The sequence below is a fragment of the Harmonia axyridis genome, chromosome 4 (genome assembly GCF_914767665.1).
Source record: "Harmonia axyridis chromosome 4, icHarAxyr1.1, whole genome shotgun sequence".
In the NCBI taxonomy this organism is placed as follows: Eukaryota; Metazoa; Arthropoda; class Insecta; order Coleoptera; family Coccinellidae; genus Harmonia; species Harmonia axyridis.
This window is the reverse complement of record NC_059504.1, coordinates 16561551-16583626: the sequence shown is the minus strand read 5'-3', so window position 1 is coordinate 16583626 and position 22076 is coordinate 16561551. Positions and strand designations below refer to the sequence as shown.

The following is a 22076-nucleotide window of genomic DNA, read 5'->3' as shown; positions in this document are numbered from 1 at the left end:
GCACTCCAAAATCATCTTAGGAACGATGATATGTTAGCTTAATACTTTGATTGCAGCCTGATTATCAGAATGTATATCGCTATATCTCATAGTTTCTTACTAGGTTGATTTCCACACATCTTTCGATGTATATTTGCTTGAAGGACCCTTTGAGAGCAGCCTAACGATAGTGAGCATTTGATGCCAGCCTCGAATACTCCAGCGCCAGTCCCCTTCGTGGTTTCAGAACCATTTGATATTATTCTTTCTTAGAGCTGGGATTGTGGACTTCCCACTCTTCTTTTCTACCTAGCGCCTAGTGAAGTTTTTTTTTATTCTAGTTAATCAAAGGTGAAACTTCAAAAAGTAATATTTGTGTATGAAACGTTCGAACTTTCTATTCTGTATGAAATGTGAAATCCTCAAAAAACGAACGAAATAGTATCATGAATATAGATGAAAATTTATTTACCATATACATACAGTCGAACCTCTATAACTCGAACCTCTATAACTCGAACCCCTCTTCAACTCGTACTCTCTGAGCGTTCCCTTCACATTCTCGAAAATTCCCTGTATTTCGACCTCTATAACTCGAATTTCTATAACTCGAACACCTCTTCAACTCGAACTCAATGATGCGTCCGTTCAGAGTAAAGATCTCTTTAAGTCGAACATTCGAAAACAATCAAATCGGAGTTTTGGCTTCTTGCCACAAGGTGTCAGCGTAGCTGGCTGAGATGCTCGCGTTACCGACATTTTAGGGTATTCCCCCAACCAAGTGTGAAATACCGCGAATGAAACATCATAACAATAACACCAATCTGATTCTGGAATGAAATATGTTTGGAGTTGGTGAGATGTCGAAGCCGCGTAAACTGAAGTCTTTAACGATCGGAAAGAAGTTAGAAATTTTAAAAAAAGTGGAAAATCGTGTCAACAGAAAAATCATTTGCCAAGAATATGATATTCCGAAAAGTACATTATGCACTATAATAAAAAACAAAGATACAATAGCTAAGTTTGGTGCAGAAGTGAATAACCCTTGTGTAGTGAAGCGAAATAAGCCTAAGAAGAAAGTGAACACTGCATTGATCAAGTGGTTCGAAGCTTCAAGAAAAGCAAATTTGCCAATCTCAGGGCCCATTTTGCAACAGAAGGCATTAGATTTTTCCAGAAAATTGGGAGATGAAAATTTCAAGGCTAGCTCGGGATGGCTTGAAAAATTCAAAAAAAGGTAATGATTCTTATTGTTTCTGTTCGATACATGAGTACATGTTTATTTTTCCCGTTTTAGACATGGTGTATTGCAAAAAAAAGCGTGTGGGGAAAGTGCTGCTGTTAATCAAGAAGAGTGTGATAACTGGATTCGAGATGTTCTTCCTACAATTTTAGCTCCTTACGAAGCTGACGATATTTTCAACGCAGATGAGACTGGGTTGTTCTTCAAATGCTTACCAGATAAAACCTTAACTTTCAAAAATGAAAAATGTTACGGAGGCAAATTATCCAAGGAAAGGGTGACTCTTTTATTAGCAGCAAATATGAGTGGCAGTGAGAAATTGAAACCTGTAATAATAGGGAAAAGCGCAAAGCCACGATGTTTCGCAGGAGTGAAATGTTTACCCCTTACTTATTACAGTAACAAAAAGGCCTGGATGACGAGTGAGATATTTGAAAAGTGGTTGTTGAATCTAGACAAACATTTCCAACTTCAAAATCGTAGAGTTCTATTACTGATTGACAACTGCCCTGCTCATCCAAATATCGATCATCGATTGAAGGCAATAAAGTTGATTTTTTTTCCACCCAATACGACATCAAAATTACAGCCTCTTGATCAGGGAATTATAAAAAGTTTCAAATTTCATTATAAACGCAGGATCTTACAAACAGTACTAGATGGATTTGAGTCCAATGGCACTATCCCCAAAATTGATCTCTTGGATTGCATTCATACGTCGGCGGCAGTGTGGAGAGTAGATTTAACCCAGGAGACTATTCAAAACTGCTTCAGAAAGGCTGGTTTTGGGACACATAACTTCTATGACTATGAAGACGAACTGCCGCTATCAGAATTGAAAAAAATTATGACCAGTGAACAAAAGGTAGCTTTAGATCTCCAAGAGTCTGTTTTTAAATGTTTGGAGGTATTGAATGCTGATGATAAGGTTTCTTTGGAGGAATATATAAATGTGGACGTGGATCTTATAACAAGTGAAAATCCTTCAGAGGATGAGATCTTGGAATATGTGAACAATAAACAAGAAGACTTGGAAAATTTTTCAGAGACCATACCTGAAGATGACGATGAAGATGACAGTGTAGGAGCTGCAAGACAAAAGCCTTCTGACGCTGAAGTTGCTAAAGCAATTGAAACCATTCGGCTTGCGTTTTCAATGAATGAGGCTGCAACTGATGACGATTTAACTCTCATATTCGAAATAAGCAAGAAATTTGAAGCCTATCGTCTAAACAATAAAACATTTAGGCAAACTTTAATAACTGATTTTTTTTAATTCGTTATTGTTTTAAGATCATATTCTAGTTTGGATGATTCAAGTTATCAGAAATGAATTTTAGTTTGTTATATTATTATTATGAGGTAATAAATTTTTTTTGGAAAGTATGTGTTGGATATTTCTCTAAGTTGAACTCTCCATAACTCGAACTTTTTTCGCTTTCCCTTCAAGTTTGAGTTATAGAGGTTCGACTGTATGTATAAATTAAATATATCAGTCATAATTTTTTCTATTAATTCATTCAATATTTCAGTCAAATCGGGACATAATATAAAACTGATTTTAAAATGTGCGCTTCAGATACATATATTTTCCTGATATACGCCATTTGATTTGGGCATCGCATTGAAATAATAATTTCGAACTGAATTATTAAATAGCGGATTTTATGTACAATCGATTATTTGTTGTATTTGTTCTGAATAATTTGAATGGACACATTTCAATTGGGTTTGTGTCTCTTCAGAATTATCACTGCAATATCAATTTTCAATTCAGTAGTGTGAATTTTTTTTTCATATAACTTGCTATAGAGCTATAGATGTTATTTCATGCACAATCAAGCTTTCTGTATCACTTACGATAGGTGTTCCCAAGATAGATCCTTTTTAATGTGTGATAGGTCAAAAGTATCAGTCGGTGATTTTACAACCGCTTAAATTACTTTCCGATACCTTCATAATGATTATCGAGATCCACAAAAATTAAGAACTCAAAATAAGCAAATTTCGATATAAAGAATTTCTTATACTTACATATTGAATATGAACGTATTGTTGGTAGAATCGTCCATGGTATTCCTTAGGTACTGATAGAATCGATATTCACTGAAAATCATGTAGGTAAAATATAACTTCTACACAGGTTGATTCACTGCGATGGCCTATTAGACGTTTATGGAAAACTAATCATTATTTTGTGCTAAATATTTGCATGTTGGGGTTTAAGACAATAATCTTTATCCCTTAAATATTTTAGATATCTACAACTCCCGGTTATACCGGAAACAAACGACTACTTCCTCATTTTAAATGGCATACTCAGTATACTCGTCAGTATATCATTGCATCATTAGATCCCATTTTGATGACAATTTCAGCAATATGCTCAACTAAAAACTTAACCGTTAAAAAGTTATTGGGATTTTTATGCAAAAAAACAGTGGCATTTAAAGTTCTTCCTCGATAACTCTTGAAGTATTCAGTTTAGGTATAGAGTTCGCTCAAGTAATCCCCACTCTTTTTATACGTAGAATCGACTTAAAAAATAAAAAATATAGGTTCTAATTTGATAATCGTGAGTTTTTATGAATTCGGGTTGTCCAAGTTCATAATCTTTTTATAAATACCCTGTACATTTTTGATTCAAACTGTCTTAGAATACCACGTATTTGCAGAATCGAAAATGAAAAAGGTTCTCGCAAAAAATGAAGTTTTCTGCCGATATATTCAAAAGAATGTGAATCTTCATTGCCACCTTTTTTCCATAAGAATCCCATTTACTCATGAACCGTTGAGTTTTTGCCAAGGTATGGCATATTGCTGAAATTGTCATCAAATGAGCTATCTGATGATGCAGTGATATGCTATTTAAAATAAAGAAATAGTAGTTTGTTTCTGGTATAACCTGAAGTTTTAGAGATCTGAGAATATTTAAGGAAGAAAGATCATTGTATCAAACCCCAACATGCAAATTTTCAGCACAAAATTATGATTAGTTTTCCATAAACTACTATGCCATACTCAAATAGGCCATTGCTGAAAAATCGTTACTTTTGAATTTTCAGTTGATAGGTGGAAATTAATTTATATTTGAATAACATCATTCAACCAAATTTTGACACTAGATGAAATGTACCCAATCATCAACTTTTTTTTTCTTCATTAACAATAAATTTTTTTGTATTTTCGTATCATGGAGAAGTTTCCTTAATTATTTATTTTCATCTGTTCACTTCAAATCTTCATCCACCATAAACCAAGAATAGAAGTAAATAACAGGATTACCCACGAATTTTTATTTGTTGTCAAACACCATAGTACACAAACGCTGAAAGGATTTAACCATTCTTCAATAAGACAAACAGGAAAACTGCATCAGTTCCACGTACCATACCTTCATCTTCCAGTCGCTACAATTCCAATTCTTACCGATAAAAATAAACACAGAAACGATTATGAGACAATCGAGGTATATCTTATTTTATCGACAGATTTCTCAACGTTTTCGCTGAATCGAAGTTCTGCAAGCGGCGTCTGTCGATTCTGCTACGAAATACGATTTCTGGATGGGGAGAAAGACCGAGAAGAGGATTGCAATAATTTGTAGATAGTTCCAAAAGTCCCTTCCATCTGCCCTCTTCGCCATCGATAAAGTCGGTCCTTCGCCAAATTTAAGGTTATGATTGAGTAACCTGATTTGGCTGAGTGAAATTCGAGACCTTCATGCAGGTCTCGAATCTGGAAGGTTAAATTGCTGCCATCATTTTGTAGGTAGTGAGGAGATGTAAAAGGTATTATTTTGACGGAAATATTTCATTTTATATCTGACGTTTTTGTTTCATTTTTATTGAACCCTGTAGTATATTGAGGTTGTTTTAGTTGGGGGAGTCTGCATCATTTCATCAGACTGATGTTCACCTGAACCCCACAGATTATGGTTCGATGGAGACCCGAAGCAAGAGTGAAATATTTCGATAATTGGATTTTGAGCTGCTGTGAATGCAAAGTTTCGACAAATATATCAGATTAGAACATATCAGATGTACAGATCGATTAGCCACGAAGAAGCCTATCAGAACTGCAACATGATCGATCTTTCGTTCTTTATAACCTGCTTAAATATTCTCAATATCTTACTGGAGAATCGCACAACATCTATACGAGCCACTTCGACAATCACATTGAGAGAATTTACAACGAATTGTCTTGACCAGAAGTGTGCTTTTTAGGTTGGCCCATTCTGGACATTTGCATAGTATGCGTTCAGCTGTTTCCACGTCCCTTTGTGAAGATTGCATTTCTAATCTACTGATAAGCCTATGCGGAACAGAAGGACCCTATACTCTGTCAAAAATTAAGCATTTCTGGAATTTTTTTGGATGCACAAATCCAAAAGTATTTTTGCAGAAGAATCTTCTATTCCTGAGGTTTTTTTGCTGAACTGCTGCCCTGTTCTGTTTGTTCAAAGTTCACAGAAAAGTTCAGGTTCAGCAGATTTTACCCTTGATTCCCATTTTCTGTTGATTCATCGACTTGTTTATTCACTCCAATAGCAGTATGTCCTGGTTCCCAACGCAGACTTACCTACTTTATGGCTTCTTGAAGCTTGAAATTGAGGATTTCCTCAAGGATCTAATCTAAACCCATTATATTTTGTCATCTTTATAACGATCTTCTCTTATCTCTCAGTTGAAAGGCTCTGACCAATGCAGATGATGTGAAGCTTCTCTTGAGAATATGTTGAACTTCTGATATTTTGCTTCTTCAATAAAGTCTGGAGTTTATCCACGGATGGTGCTTAAGGAATGGTATCACTTTGAATTTGGAAACATACTTCAAAGATTCACAGGAGATCGATATCAAACTAACAGTATTTATCCAATACCATTTGAAGATGGTATTGGTGCTTGCAGAGAAACTTGCATGAAAAGTCGAATGTTCTAATTTCTCAGGAGCTTGTTCATAGATTTAAGTATTTTTTTTTATTGAAAATGCCTTTTCAATGTAGACGTTTCGCAATTTTGGTTTTTAATTAGATGGGTTCCCTTGTCACTTGTTTATCAGACTTTTTTGTACTCTTGTTCAACTGCGAAATAATTCGTGAAATTTTTCTTTCCATCAGTCTCAGTTTTTTTGTGTGTCGGCACTCGCATAAGTCCGCGATCTTCGAATGAAGAATTTTCCTCTAACACATATCCTGACCTGCTCGTCTCTAATTCCAGGGATACAACCTAATTTTGAAGAAGAGCGCACGAGCTTGCAGAAATATATCTCGTGCGACTCCTGCGTATCAATCTCAAGTAGATAACTTGATATCAAGTCAAGCACTGAAAATCTCAAATCGAATCAAGTCCAATTCAAGTCAATTACGGCACTAAATATCGCAAATCAAGTCACATCGAGCACTGAATATCTAAAATCTAGTCGAGTCAAAGTCAAGTATGTAATTTGTCACTACCTTGCCAACAAATCAAGTAATTGGATAAAATATCTAGCTGCTAGTAGTTGGATAAAATATCAAGATACAAGTAGTTGAATAAAATATCAAGCTCTTGACTTGATGAATCCCTGCTCTCAGATATCGCACCATTTTCAAACAACAAACCAGAATAACTTTTAAAACCGCCGATTTTCACGACATTGTCGCCAAATCTTTAGCTACCTCACCTTGAACCACGTCAACCGTAAAAATAATCTAGAACCGAAATCTCTTCTCGCCCAACGTTCAAATCCTGTTTTCCGAAGAATTACACCCGTTCCTCACGTATTGCAACACCGCATCAGCTGCAACCTGCACCGCCGTCATTACCTCGAATTTCCCAATATTTTCAATCCCGTGAGGCTTTCCTTCCCGGCGTCGAAGAGGAAACGTTCCATACCCGATCGGATTTTTTCAAATCCGGCTGTATTTTCCTCTCCGAGTCGAGGCGAAAGTAAATACCCGTGAATATTTCATTCAAGACCTTGCCGGGGGTCGAGTTACAGTAGGTGTATTATATCTCGCGATTTTATTCGATATATAGCCGGCAGAGAATTTTTTTCGCTAGACTGACGTATAAGGGTTGATTTAGAGCGACGTGGCGTATTTCTTCTCGTATCAGATTGGATGTATCAATCACGGCAACATGCGTTCCGGGGGCAAATGATGGAAGCTGCGAATTTGGATATATCTTTATTGGATTTTTTTTAGGTTAGGCTTGATACGTAGGTTGTGTTCGGGGAGGTATATTGTCGTGCATATGGGTGTTCTGATAAGGTGTTTTTAGGTGTCATGAGAAGACAGTTACCTGGTGTTTCAGTTGTTCTGACTGATGTCAAATCAAATCAAATCAAATTTATTAATACCTTTACACCATCAAGCATACAGGGTGGTCCAACGAAAAATTCACAACTCGATTTTCCGACTTTAAAATAGAAATATGGAGAATTGCTGGGACCCATCAATTTCTGATACGAGGATAACAAACTTTTTTTGCTTATTCAATCCCCGTTACTTCAACCTCCAACGGGGGTAAACACAACCCCTTGATTTTGAATAGGGATCAGGGGCGTTGCGACAACTAATGTTGTAGATCGTATCGAGTACTATCTGACCCCAAAATTTCGCTTCAAGATGTCCATTGATAATGAAATAACTGCGAAATAGTGAAAGACGCAATGTGGAATTTATCTCGAGATTATTATACGTATTCAACACATTTCAGGTATTTTTTAGGAGTAAGTACTCTTTCACTATTCTATCTGTAATTTCATTATCACTGGAAATTTTGATGCGAAATTTTGGGTTCAGATAGTACTCGATCAAATCTTCAAAATGAGGTATCTCAGCACCCCTCATCCCTATTCAGAATCAAGGGGTTGCACTCACCCCCATAAGAGCGGAAAAGTTGATAAAACCTTGCAAAACTAAGTTGTTTTGCAAGGAGCAAAGTAGTAGATTGACTGCCGCGGCAGATAGTACACAGCCGAGTGTAGCGAGGCAAGGAATTCAGTCAAGGCAATCAATCTACTTTGCTGCCTAGTAAAATAAAAGTTAAAACAAATAACTACTGTTTTACTCGGCAGCAAAGTAGTAGATTGACTGCCGCGGCTGATAGTTTAGCCAAGGCCGTTAATCTACTTTGCTGCCGAATCAAACATATATTTTTTCGTCGATTGTTTATAATGATACATGTAGGATATTGTTTTTGCGAATTATCACAATATATTATATATTATCTTTTTATTTCTCCTGAAGTGATAAATTAAATCGAAATTTGATATAAATCGAAATTGTTGATGAAATGGTTGGTTGCTATGTCCATGATAATTATTTTTCTCTATAATTCTGTGGTTATTCCGTTCATTCTTTCACATCTTGTAGAACAAAATCGTGCGAGAATATATCAAAAACGCACAGTTTTCATGGTTATATTTTATTATTATATGTTGGTACTCCGAACTTTCCGCCACGGCTTTATCTGTCAATTCATCAATTTGCCTTAAAGAAATCAGTTCTGCCAACCATCATTTTTCAATGCAAAAATCACTAAATGATATTTATGGAAGTATTTCATTAATTTCAATAAAAATGCAATGAATTAGAGAAAATAATGTATAATACTTGTACAGAAGGCTCATTCTACCACTCGTTCATTCAAAAACTCGTGGAAGAATATCAATGGCTTCTGCACTTGTATTATAAATAACTATTTTACAACTTATGAATTATCTGGCTATTTTTTGGAAAAGTATCGGAATTATTATGGAGAGTGATAGCAATTCAGAATCACTTACTCCTCCAGGAAGGTGGCAAAAAAACAAATATTGATTGTCAGAAAATGTCGAATGTTTCATTCGCATTGAGAATAACTTTGCTGCCTAGGCAGGAAACTAGTTACTTTGCTGCCTAGGCAAAAGATTTAATTCTTTGATATGTGTCTGCAAAATCAATATTTGCAGCCAATCGGAGAAAAATAGCTATTCTCTACGGAGGCTGCAAAGAAATTATTCTGGAACAGGCAATTAAAATATCGTATTGTAGATCCTAGTACCGAGTTTTATTTTGAATAGCACGCTATCTGGACAGCTGTCAAGTCTGAAGCCAACATATTTGACAAGTGAAAACTAATTCAATACTTAAATTGGAACGATACACGCTTCATCAACGCATTGAAATTGTTCAAATTTACTACGAAATGAAAACTTTGCAGGTACTGTTCGATAATAATGAAAAGTGAAGCTGGTGGAAACATTTGAGCAGTTGGGATAAAGTAGTAATGTTAAAATCGGAAACTATGTGCATCGCTAAAGAAGTACTGAGAATATTGCTGCTCTCTGTAACCCATAATGTGGACGAAATCCCATGTTGGTCGATTTCTCATCGATTCTAGGAATCAGAATATGATTAATGAATATGTTTAAGACCGGAATTGGCGGATATTGATGTAGATATCGTTCATTTTGAACAATACGGGGCTACGTTACTTATAAGAAACGTGGCCGTGTTATTTCTCAGAGAGGTGATTGCAGTTGCCCATCGAGATTTTGTGATTTGACACCTTTAGACTTTTTTCTTTGGGACTACTTAAAAGATAATGTCTATGTGCTCCACGATCAATTATAATACCTTAAAGCTCGAATTATCGAGGACATACAGCAGCAAATGTGCGATTAGGTCAAAGAAAATTTCATGAATAGGATATGATGTTGCAACTGTAGCCTTGGCTGCCATTTGGGGGTTGTCGTTTTCCATCGTGAGTGGCATACCTTCCTCTCTACAATTCCGCCAATAATGGAAAACTTAATATCCAAAATCGGTGACGAATCGACAAACCCAAACATTTTTAGGAATGGCGTAGTTTTTTTTTTGTTGAATGTCAATAAATGACATCTCCAAAAGTGACAACTGCACATATAGTGGACTAATCAAAATGGAACATCTGATTGGAAATCCTTCACTTTTGGAGATATGTCAATGCCAATTTTTTTACTTACTCTGTATAATAGTATATTATTCAACGAGCGGTAATGTAGGTCATAACTCACGTAGATGAAGTTTGTAGCACGAACCGCAGACAAGTGCTGTAATTCATCAAGTGAGTTATGACCATTACCGCAAGTTGAATACTATACTTTATCTACGACTATATCAATAAATACTAAGAAAAAAATACAGACTTAGAATATAGACAGAAGGAACGGGAAATAAACATATGTGCTCGATTTCGAGTACAAGAGAGATGGAAACTTAGTGTCACCAATCACATTGGAACTAGCTTCGGCTAGCTCGGATCCAGTACAGAGTATAGACATAGAACTATATTGAAAAACCTTAATAGTTGCCTATAAAAATGCATTAAAATATACCAAAAAACATTCCCTGTAAACGATAACCTTACTGCTAAACCAATTTTGAAAATTTGTCTCTATATTTTTTTCGGGCAAGTAATTCTGTGTGTATGATAACATTAGCTGTTTGTCTTCAGGAAATGTATACCTATATAATATTTCATCTTCACTGTCTGAATAATTCTTTTTCAGCAAAACATTCACAATAATTAGATATTAACCTAATATGAAAATGCAAAATTATTAAAGTGACATTCCCTCGGACATTCCTCCCCACAATAACAATAACAATAATGGAATGTTCCCTTTCGGCCAATCGAATAGAATCAGAGAAGTATAGAAGCACAGATCCATATTTTCCGATTTATTATAGTGTGTTATAGTAGTGAGTTATTATAGCTCACGCTGTTTGTTAATAGATACTATTAATTTCCCAAAAGCAGTTGAATATGGATATATAATTTAAGAGGAGTAGATACATATTATTTTTATGACAAAAATGTAATTGTTAGAAATGTGAAAATCTCAAAAAACTTCTGTCCAGAGAAATAATTGATATATTCCAAAAACACACTGGAAATATAACAACCATCATTTGCTATTAATGAGAATGACGTTCCCATAAACTCAAAGACATTATTTCCCGGGGTCGTGTATATGTCACTTGCTCGGCACCGAACATTCGAACGTATATATTTATAACACCGTCGTCTCCGGCAGATTTTCGATACAAATATGCCCTCTTGATACACCCCTCGACTCGAGGTCCCGCCACCGGGACAAAGTACCCCATTTCGGCGTTCCCGGATTATCTGAGGGTTGTTCAAGGGATGACTTATGGGTCCCGTCTTTTCGTGCATTTCGACGCGTAGGGTTCGAGTTAGGCGTTCGCGATTTCGGATTATGGTTCATTACGTTTTATTCTTGTAAAGTTCGACAAGTTGTCGTGTTGGGGTTTTGGGAGAAGAAGGCGCTTGTACTTCTAGAGGGGTAGTTGGAGATTTTTGGGGAACTGATTTTAGGTGTATGGTCCTGTTTGTGTTTTACATCTCATGCCTATTTTAAGATCTTGTCGAGTATACAGGGATGCGCTAAAAATCTTGGAGTCCAATCCAAAGGGACGTTCACAGTGTGTGAAGTTTGGTGAGAAAGTCTCTCATGCTAGAAATGTTCCGGATGGTGGTCCACAAGGATCAATACTTGGTCCGCTGCTTTTCTCTTACATCAACCAATTCATTAATTTCATTGTATATTGTAACGTCCATATGTACAGGGTGGGCAAATAAGCGAGGTAAGCGGCTATATCTCCGGATCTACTCATCGTAGACGGTAAATTTTTTTTCCACTAAAGTGTACAAGAAAATACACTAGAAATTGTTTTGAAGTTCATACCTCTATCGCTAAAGAGCGTAATAGCTACCGTCGAGTAGAAAAATGAATTTTACTCGAAAATGTTTCAGATGAAGTTGAAAAAAAAAATATCATCAATGTAATCCTTGGAAAATTCTCTATCTTTTTGAATTGTCACTTTCGATTTTACGACATCAAATAAGGGTAGGTGAAAGGGAGAAATCTGACTGATTGAAATGCCTGTAACTTAAGTTTGGCTCAACATTTTGGAGCAAATTGGATCTCGTCTGAAAGACAATATCTTGTTGATTGAGGAGCAGCAAAAACAAATTTATCAAGAGTATATTTTGTCCTCAATCAACAAGATATTATCTTTCAGACGAGATACCGCTTACCTCGCTCATTTGCCCACCCTGTACAGGGTGCCCTAAATTCGATCCACACTGAAAGCATCTCGAGAACTATGAGAGTGAGAAAAAAATCTTCGAGGATCTCTTTTTTCGAAATAATAAGATATCAGAATGCAGGTCATTGATATCTTGATTACAAGGCGTTTCTTAAAAAAAAACGATCCATCTCTTTATGTCTTGGTTTCTGTTCGACATAATGAAAAAATGTTTTTTTCAGTTATTCTCATAGTTTATATGATTCCCAGAACAGATCATTTAATTTAATTGCCATTTCAGAGCCGTTTTTTAGCCATAGATTTGTCGTTATCGGTTTTTCGAAAAGGTCACCCGATTCAAAGATATTGAGTATTTTGACTGTGGCGGCTTCTCATAAAGATCCACATAGCAACAATAAATACAGCACTCGGTGGCCTAGAGGTTAAGAGTGTAGACTCACTCACCGAGATGCGACAAGGTGCCGGGTTCGAGTGCCGGCGGCTCCCGATAATAATAAATTCCCCAAGCGTCTGTGACACGGCACACACAAATATACCAAAGTCACACTGATGAGTCCGGTGTGTGTGCCAGGGACGAAACGCATAAGTAGGCATATGTGAAATCCTACATGACATTTTCAATGGGATACTTCCTGTATACTTTTTTTTTCGATTATTTCGAGGTTTAATTCATTTTGTGCTTATTGTATGATCGTAATCACTCACTGCCAGGTGTATACATTCTTTAAGGTGGGCTCATAACAACTTCCAAACCAAGCCCCCAAATTTCTGGCGAGTCACTATCGATGAGTGTGGCCTAGCGTTGTCCTGATGGAACACAATTCCTTTCCCATTGCCCAAAGCTAGCAACTTCTGGGGGATTGATTCCTTCAGACGGTCCAATTGGTGACAGAGCAGATTCGAGTTAACAGTTTTGCCGCAGGGGAGCTGCTCATAGTAGATTATTCTCTGCTAATTCCACCAAACACACGGTTTTCACCGGCTTACCCCTTGTCGACTACGACCGTTTTCACTTGACGTTGTCGTAAGTCACTTATCACCAACTTCTCTGAAAAAGGGTCGATTTTGTTGCGATTCGGTAGCGATCCGCAGATGGAAATTCAGTCCATGAAGTTTTTTGCGTTATCACGTGTGGTATCCATACATCGAGCTTCTTCTCGAGACCAGCGATATGCATATGTTTCCAAACGGTTTTTAAACACTATTCATATTTTCAGCTGCCTGGTTTGAATGTTCGCCTTAATCGAATGAATACTGCAATATATAGCGCATATTCTCTTTGCTAGTGTCCATCTTTGATACTCGCTCAAATTAATCTGAGTCAACTACTCACAGAACTTTCTGGAAAGTTTTTGTAGTACAAAATCTCATCTTCCTAACGCTATCTAGTGAAACCTGATCGAATTTATACAATACGAGATGAGAATAACTAAAGCCATGTATTATATTTTTACTAAGGGTATCTAATTTTTATTAAAAAAAATCGAGAAAATACGTTGCTGAGTAATGTGAGTTCGTGATACAAAAATTTAATTATTTAAAATGTACAAACCTGTAGAAGCTATTGTGTAGCGAAACAATGGTTATAAATCTGACAAACCGTAGAAATAGAATAACTGTCATATGATATTAATTTAAATGGTGAAGACCGGGTCTATATTTATGGTTTCTCCTCTTTAACCAGAAAATCCGGGATTACCGGAGCGGTCCCTGTCCTGCCGGAGTTTTCGCGATAACGTGCGTCAGCCCGGATTTGGTCCTTCGATGAGGATTACAGGGTAATTGAATTTTTTCGGAGGGAACGACATAATTTGAGGAAATGTCTATGGCGAAAGTCGTAGATTGGAATGAGATATCGGGAAAGTAGGTGTTTTATTATTGATGGTCGTTCCTTTCTTGTGCTTACGTTCTATAGTGATTGGCATCACTTTGTCCTAATGTTGGTAATTTGCGATATGGTCCCCAAGGATTAGGTTAGATTCACCGATAAAGAATTCTTCAGATCTTACACTGAGTAGGGTCCGTACTTATATCAAATCCCTCAAAAAGCGGTGACTAGGTATCTCCTAAAACTCCAGTGTGTTATCTGTCACCATAGCTACCGTACTTTTATTCTTGTTGAGTTTGGTTAATCATTTCCACTCATCTGGTCATTTGTCATTTTTATTTTCAGATTATTATTATTAACCTATTAAAATTTTCTATTTGTTTTTTATTTTAGATTAAGATATGTTCAAATGTGCATTTTGTATATAACAAGGGTTAAGTGGTAGAGCACCTCTGGGTGAACTTCCCCTTGAGATTTCTTGTGAAATAAAGACCTTATTATTATTATTATTATTATTATTATTATTTTCCATGACATCTGACCATCAAGACACTTATTATTTCAATTATGAAACAAATACTTCTCAGGACAATTAGGAGCTTTTAAGTTGTTACAAGTTACAAGCGGTCCGTATATACGAAGCAGGTAACCTGAAATATTGCAAACTGTTAGTAACCGCTCTGAAATACTCGGCTATATACGGACCATAAGTATATCCGTTCGTTCGACAATAACCAATATTAACTGAAAAAATTCAATGAAAATCTCTCAGACTCAGAATCAGCAACTTTTGAGCGCTCATTCATTCATGAGCCTATTGGAGACCACTGTTAAGGCTTACAGAGGAAGAAGAAGAACTTCTGTGATTCTATTCGATACTTTCTCCCACCATGGTCCCACCTTCAGAGTGTGCTTTCAATAATTCAGTATTCACCCAGTAATATTCAGTCAGTTAGTAACTCAGTATTCATCATTTCATATCCAAGTATTCAACAAGTTTTCATTCACTTGTTATTCACAAGTTATTGCTATTATAACATAACAGTCATATACAGTGTTTGTGTTAACATATTAAACAAGTATAGGTATTTTCCTTCATCCAATCAAGCATACAGTCGTTCATGGTCCTTCAGAAGCCGAATTTATACGAATCAAGCAACCACATAATCGTTCAACCACGGAACTGTTGTATAGATTATATGAGATTTATTACGATGTCATAGTTGTCGGCTATTTCATCTAAATGAGGAGTGAAGATCCTCTACTTCTAAAATTCAGCATGAATATTTGAAATAACTGACTCTTAACAATATCCGTCATTTTTCATAAACCTTGAAATAGTGATTATACATTTCCAATGAAAGGTTTCATTTTCAATAGCAATGGAATACTGAGCAGTTGTCACTCAAACTATAACGATTCACGCTTCAACAGATCTTTCAAATCAATAAAATTCACTACAAAATTAATGAAAATTTTGCAAGCACAGTTCGCAAAACTGAAGTCGTTTCGGGTCATCGTGGAGCCCGCAATAGTGGAACAGGTGGAAAAATTTGAGCTAGTTAGTGATGTAAAACATCGATTCTGTGTGCGTCTCTCAAGAACAACTGGGATTTTGCTGCTACAGCTCGTAGTGTTTACGGAACACAGGTTTGATGATTTCCATGGCTGGTGGAAGGTATTGATGCTTGTTGATGTGTTTATGTTCAACAAGACGGTGCTACGTACCACACAATGAACAAAACAATCGCAATCTGGTAAGAAAAAATTCCTGGCTCCCGAAAAAGTGATCAGAATTGGCAAACGATATCTTGTGATTTGAATCGTCTACAATTTTTTATTCTAGGTCAGGCGAGAGATAAGGTCTATGACAATGCTCCACAAAAGATTCAAAAGCTTAAAGATGGCATTCTTGAAATTATCTAAATTACAAATTCCATCTTCAAGCTTTCGAGCAAATTTGACGCTGTATGTTCTTACATACTGCCTCAAATTTGCGAAAATATAATCTTAGCCGTGATGGTCATTTGGCTGATATAAATTTCCATTTTTGATGACATAAATGCCTCTTCGAAATGAATTAAACATCCATTTATTGAATTGAATGAAATATACTCTTTTTATTATAAAAATCACACCTATTATTGGAAAAGCTTTTTTTTTGTTCTCTATGAATATTTTATGTTTCTGATGAAGCAAACAGCAGAAAATGCTGCACGGAACATGAAAGAGGTAATAAACTTACAGCAACGAGCAAAATCTCAATACGATTGAATGTGAGATATTGATTTGTATTTCCTATGACCTGATCAATTTGAAATATTGATTTAAGGTTCAAACTGTTAGTCTACATCGTAAGACATTATTCTGGTTAGAAATTACACTTGTTGAATTATCAGGAAAACAAAAGTACGTTTGGCGATATTTACGGAACCCCTAGGCGCATTCTGCTTTTTAACGAACTCAACCGTGACATTCGAGGATCTTCCATTCGAGGGAGTGTAATTTTGAAATGAATCGTCACCCGTGAGTCAAACTTCATCGTTTGAGTTGAATTGTGGTTATAAATAGAAAAAAGATACAAATCATAATGCTGGAATCTGCTTGGGAATCATTGTTAGAAAATAATTCAACGATTCTCTTCACTCTCATATTCCTGTAATTTTGAATATGATACGATTGAAAAATCTGGAAGAATCAGATATTTAATACTCTCCCTGCTCTTCCCGTAAGCTCCATACCACCAGAGCCGATAAAACTGCTGAGGGAACCTCAATTAATTCAAAAAATATCGCTAACCGCTTGTTTAGAGCATTCACGTTCATAAATCATCCCCTAATGACGTCTGCGGCTGAAGGATAATATTATCAAATAAAAACATTTTCTTCTGGTCCAATAGCACATCTCATTACTTATTCTTGGGGGGGATAAAGTTCGAGAAGAAAACGGATAAATAGCTGTCGGTGGAGATATTGTGGCAGAAGGATGGGAGATTGGGGGGTGAACATAGCCAATCATGCGGTGCCGATCGGTTTTTCATCCCCGTAAGTTGTCTGGATTTTGCGAGTGGTTTTTTTCGAAGACAGCGGAATTTGAGTAAACAAACTCAACGTGCTCGGATTTCGGCCGATAAGGTTGGTTTGGAGATTGAAGAATCGCCTGTGTAACCAAAGACAACACGGGAGATTCTCATTTCGAATTATGGATTCAGATTTGCGCCAATCTTCTCCCAATTGCTTTGTGATCTTCGGGCGACAAAAATAACAATCTTTATTTCTTTTTACATCTTTGAATTTTAGATTTTTCGTCCGCATAAAGTCCATTCAAGTTGAATTGAGATTTGGTGTGTTGGTAAAAGAATGAACAATAGAGCCTGGATATCAGTTTGCAGAAAACGAAATATTTACAGATTATGACAGAGTTGGCTGGCATTCAGCTGGATGATGAAGAAATAGAAACCTGTAATGAATATGTTTACCTGGTTGTATTATTCGATACAACTGGGACAAATGACGAAAAGAATGATATTGATCGTTTAAAAGGAATATTTGGTTGTACGGAAATAAAAAACAAACATAATATTCACATATATGAAACAAAGGTGAAAAGCAATCTTCTTTAGTGCTCAGAAGCGTGGAGAATAACAGAGACAATTTGAAGAAAATTAGAAGCGGTAGAAGAAGACGCTTTCAGCAACACCTTGGATATTCAAAGAAAACACGTGGAACGAAATGAGTGAATTAGAGTAATTAGACAATAAATAGGTAAAGAAGAATACATGAAAATGGATATGTAGCAGAGATAACTGATTTGGTTCGATCATGTTCAAAGAATGAATGATAAATGGCTTGCCAAGACAGTCAGAGTTTGACTTGATATTCAAACTATTTGATTTGGCTTGACTTGAAATCCAGTCAAATAGTCGTTTTATATGTTTTATAAGTCAAGTATTCGTTCATCAAGTAAATTCTATGAAGCTTATTTATTTTTAGCAGTTTTCAAATGTAGTGTGCACATCAATGAGAAAATGTTGAAAAAACACTTTTATTTATGAAGCAACTATTGGATTATATCTTTTTAAATTCACGATCTAGACGAATGAAATGTCTTATGGATTCGTAGCCTAATCCATTACAGGTTTCTGTTTCAATACCCAAAAAAATCTGGTTATAGAAGTCCATATCAGTAATTTGTATCTGGAAGAACATTATTGTGAAACATATTTGCTATCACAAACCTGCTCTTTTGCTGAAAGTTATGATATGTCACTAGGTGTGTCCAAAGCCTAGTGCCGTAGCACTTTTTTCTCGATAGAACCAAGTTCCAAAAGATGGGTTTCAAAATTTCGGTGAAAAGTCTGGGTCGGAATATTTAAGATTAGGTCACGCCACAGTAGCGCCAGCTTGCTCCGCGCTGATCATCAACATCAAACATTTTTTGCATCAATATGCAACAGTGACTGAAACATAGATTCATCACTACACTCTTGAGTCAAAGGAAATGTCAGCTGCATAGAAAGCAGTCAATGAAAGACGCTCAAATGGATCGAAAACAGAAGCCTTAAGTGACAAGGATATGTCACCTGTATTTTAGGACACTCATGGTATCGTTGACTATCTGTATAGATATAAAATAATAATCAACTGCGAATATTACATAACATTATTGGAATGAATTAGTGCAGAAGTTAAGAAAAACATCATTAAATGCACCAAGACAATTCTCCTTACCACCCAGTTCATTCTCCAAATCTGACTTCCGAATGATTACTGACTTTTTGTAGATCTCAAAAGTATTCAGAATGCTTCAGGGATAAAAATTTGTCTCTTATGAAGTAGAGATTGCCTTATTTGTGAGCAAAGAGAAATATTTCTACAGAAAAGGTTTTTAAAATTTAGAGGAGCATAGAAGTACATGTAGCACTCTTGAAAGTGGCTTGAATTTCCAAGAAAATTTTGTTTTTACTGGTTAGACACTGGACTCATGAGTTACGTGTTAGACTGGTATATCGTTGATGCCGCTTTTAATCGCAAAAGATACTTTGCTCTCTCAATTTCAACTAAATGGCAGACGACACTCCGTGATTATATAGGACAGATGAGTCAACCTTGCGATAAAAAGAATTTCGAAAATCTCTTCAAGCAACTCTACGATGAATTAATTGTTTTCCACACCACCCAGTATCCCTAAAATAAAGTCCTAATACCCCGAATTGATGAATCGATAACGCACTACTTCCATAACTACCCATACAGTTAACACGATCGACTTCTCAAAAGACAAGACATTAAAGTTGACGACAGTAAAAAAAAGTTATATCCCAAGTTCCAACAAAGCAGTCGAGGGGAAGGGGAGCCGTCTAAAACGACTTCAATCTCAAGCTCAAACACTCGCTGTAAAATTCAAGACACTTCAAACTGCCTAGAGTCGAGAAAATTAACTAATTAACGGAATTGTTACGGAGTTTTCAACTTAAAATTCAGGTCCTGCTGCCGGCTTAATGCCCGTGTAAGATACCGGCATCGCCAACTAGACCATCGAACTTGTTTATCCTTTATTCACGGCGCGTGTGAAGTGGCCATGTACAATTGTCAAATCCCCCTTCGCCGAGGGCTGGAACGACCTCAGACGGTGGTCTGAAGTTCTGAAGGTGAGAGACGGGAAGTTTTTATTCAGTTATCTGGGTTGGGAAATGTTGAAGCTTGGAGTTTAGTTAACGGGTAGGGGTGAAAACGCGTTGGCGGTTTTTCGGGTGTTTGGTTCTTTCTGTGTTTGTTCTTGGTGTTTTATGCACCTAGTGGAGAGGTAGAATTTTTGACGAAACAAATACATGGGTTGTTCAATGAGATTCAATGAGGTTTTATCAGAGAGGGCAGGGCGTTGCTACTAGCCTAAGTTTTTTTTATGTTCGTACACTCTTCATATGAACGTGTGTGAAGTTTCATTTCAATCTGCCTATTCATTCTTTGTTTACAAGCCATTTTGTATCGACGTGTCATGGGAAAAAAAAATAGTGCAGTGATTGTATTTTTACTTTTGGAAGGTTTAAAAGCAGAGGAAATTCATGAACAAATATTGAGTCGTTAAGAACTCTTCGCTTTCAATAAGTACAGTAGAAAGATGTGTCTCTGAATTTAAACGTGGTAGTACAAATCTGGAAGATGGTCCACGTCAAGAACGTCCCAAACCAGCAACAACACCAGAAATCGTATAGAAATAGAATATCGTATTGGAAAGTTGTCGAGTGAAAAAAAGAGACTTAAAAGAAGCCCTAGGCGTCTCATCGCGAAGTGTAAGCAATATTCTGACTGAAGAATTGGTTTTCATTCAAATGCAACTTTCTCAGCAACACGTTTTCGAGAGGTTAAAATGAATTTTATGCTTTGATTCATCACAATGGGTGGGCTCTATCAACTTGATCCTGAATCAGAACAAGAGGCTAAAGAGTGGTGTGTGCCTGGTTTTTTTCCTTTGGAACGAGTTCGTGTCCAGAAATCGTCCAAGAAGGCGTAAGCATCAGTTTTTTGGGATGCAAGAGAAATTTTGTTTGTAGATAACTTGAAACTGGTAACACAATGAATTCTGAATATTGTTAAATTTTTTTAGACCAGCTGAAAAATGGAAAATCAACACTTTGCAGAAGAAAAAAATTCTTTTTCATCTGGACAATACACCATGTCACAAGGGTATTTTGTCAATATCAAAAATCTATTATTCAAATTATTCATCAAATTTGGCTCCTAGCGACTTGCCTCTGTTTCCAAACCAAAAAAATTCATGCGTGGAAAACGTTTTTAATCGAATGATGAGGTCTTGAAAGCTGTAAAAGCGTATTTTGCAACCCTTCTAAATTCTGACTTCTGGGATGGAATTCAGAAATTGAAATCTCCTTGAAACAAGTGTAATAATGTTCACTCAATAATGAATAAATAATACCTTGAATGTCTCTAGGTGATACCCAATATTTCCGAGAACACAAATCTAATGAAGTTGAAATTACGGTTGTTTATGAAAAATAATAATCTCATGCTTTGTTCGGACTTTCATGTTCATGGCATCATTAAAAGCATTGGAAATTCAAACAGAATATCGAAAAAATAAAGAAAGTACTAACGTGGGGTCAGAAGCGCTCTTGGAGGCTACATATAGGTACTATAGGTACATATACCTGTAAACAGTTCTACGGTCTGTAAAAACGCAACTGCATGAATGAAAAATTGTTCAGGAACTTCTGTCTCCTGTTCAGTGAATTCTATTTGCATTCCCTATAGTTCTGATGACGGTATCAATATAAATAGAAGAGGTGATCACAATTGTGATCACTACACCTCTTCTCGAGAAATAAGAGGATCAGGAAACTTTTATTACCGAGATCTTATGATTACCGACTCAGTTCTTTGGACCTACGTGAAAGATAAGGTCTATGTCAATGCTCCAAAATCGGTTCAAGACTGGAATTCTCTGCACAATAACAATTGAGATATTATTATTAGCAGGGAAATATTACTATTGCATACTGGGGTAACCTCTCTGAATATTGAAATACCTAAGTTGATATGAAGAAGACAACGTTAGCTACAAAATAATCCGGTCAGATCTGAACGTATTGTTCAGCTATTCGTAACGAGAAATAGTATTTATGTCATCTCATAAGATGTTTCATTTTGTCACGGTTTTGAGTCATTCGACTTACAGTTTTTGCTTGCAATAGCAAGCAAAACCCTTCAGTCTACAAACCCATAAAAAACTGATGAATAGGTGGGTAAATAAGCAGGATTGTAAATTAAAATTGAAAATTGTATAGAGCTGCACCTAAGGCCTTCAAAGCACAAGAATTTATGTTTGGCGTGCTGTCTTGTCTTCTAAGTTGCCTATTTAAAAAGGTAGCCTTATCGTTACACTGAACTGTGGCTGTAACCCATCATTGAAGAACTTCTTCA

At 36.3% G+C, this 22076-nt stretch overlaps 1 protein-coding gene across 1 annotated transcript; it reads left to right on the top strand.

Annotated features, from left to right (window-relative positions):
* Positions 1-458: 458 nt before the first annotated feature.
* LOC123678209 (tigger transposable element-derived protein 4-like) lies at positions 459-2608 on the top strand. Its single transcript, XM_045615104.1, has 2 exons — positions 459-1216; positions 1277-2608. The coding sequence occupies exons 1-2, from the start codon at positions 822-824 to the stop codon at positions 2496-2498; spliced, it is 1617 nt and encodes a 538-aa protein (XP_045471060.1). The 5' UTR covers positions 459-821; the 3' UTR covers positions 2499-2608.
* Positions 2609-22076: the final 19468 nt, after the last annotated feature.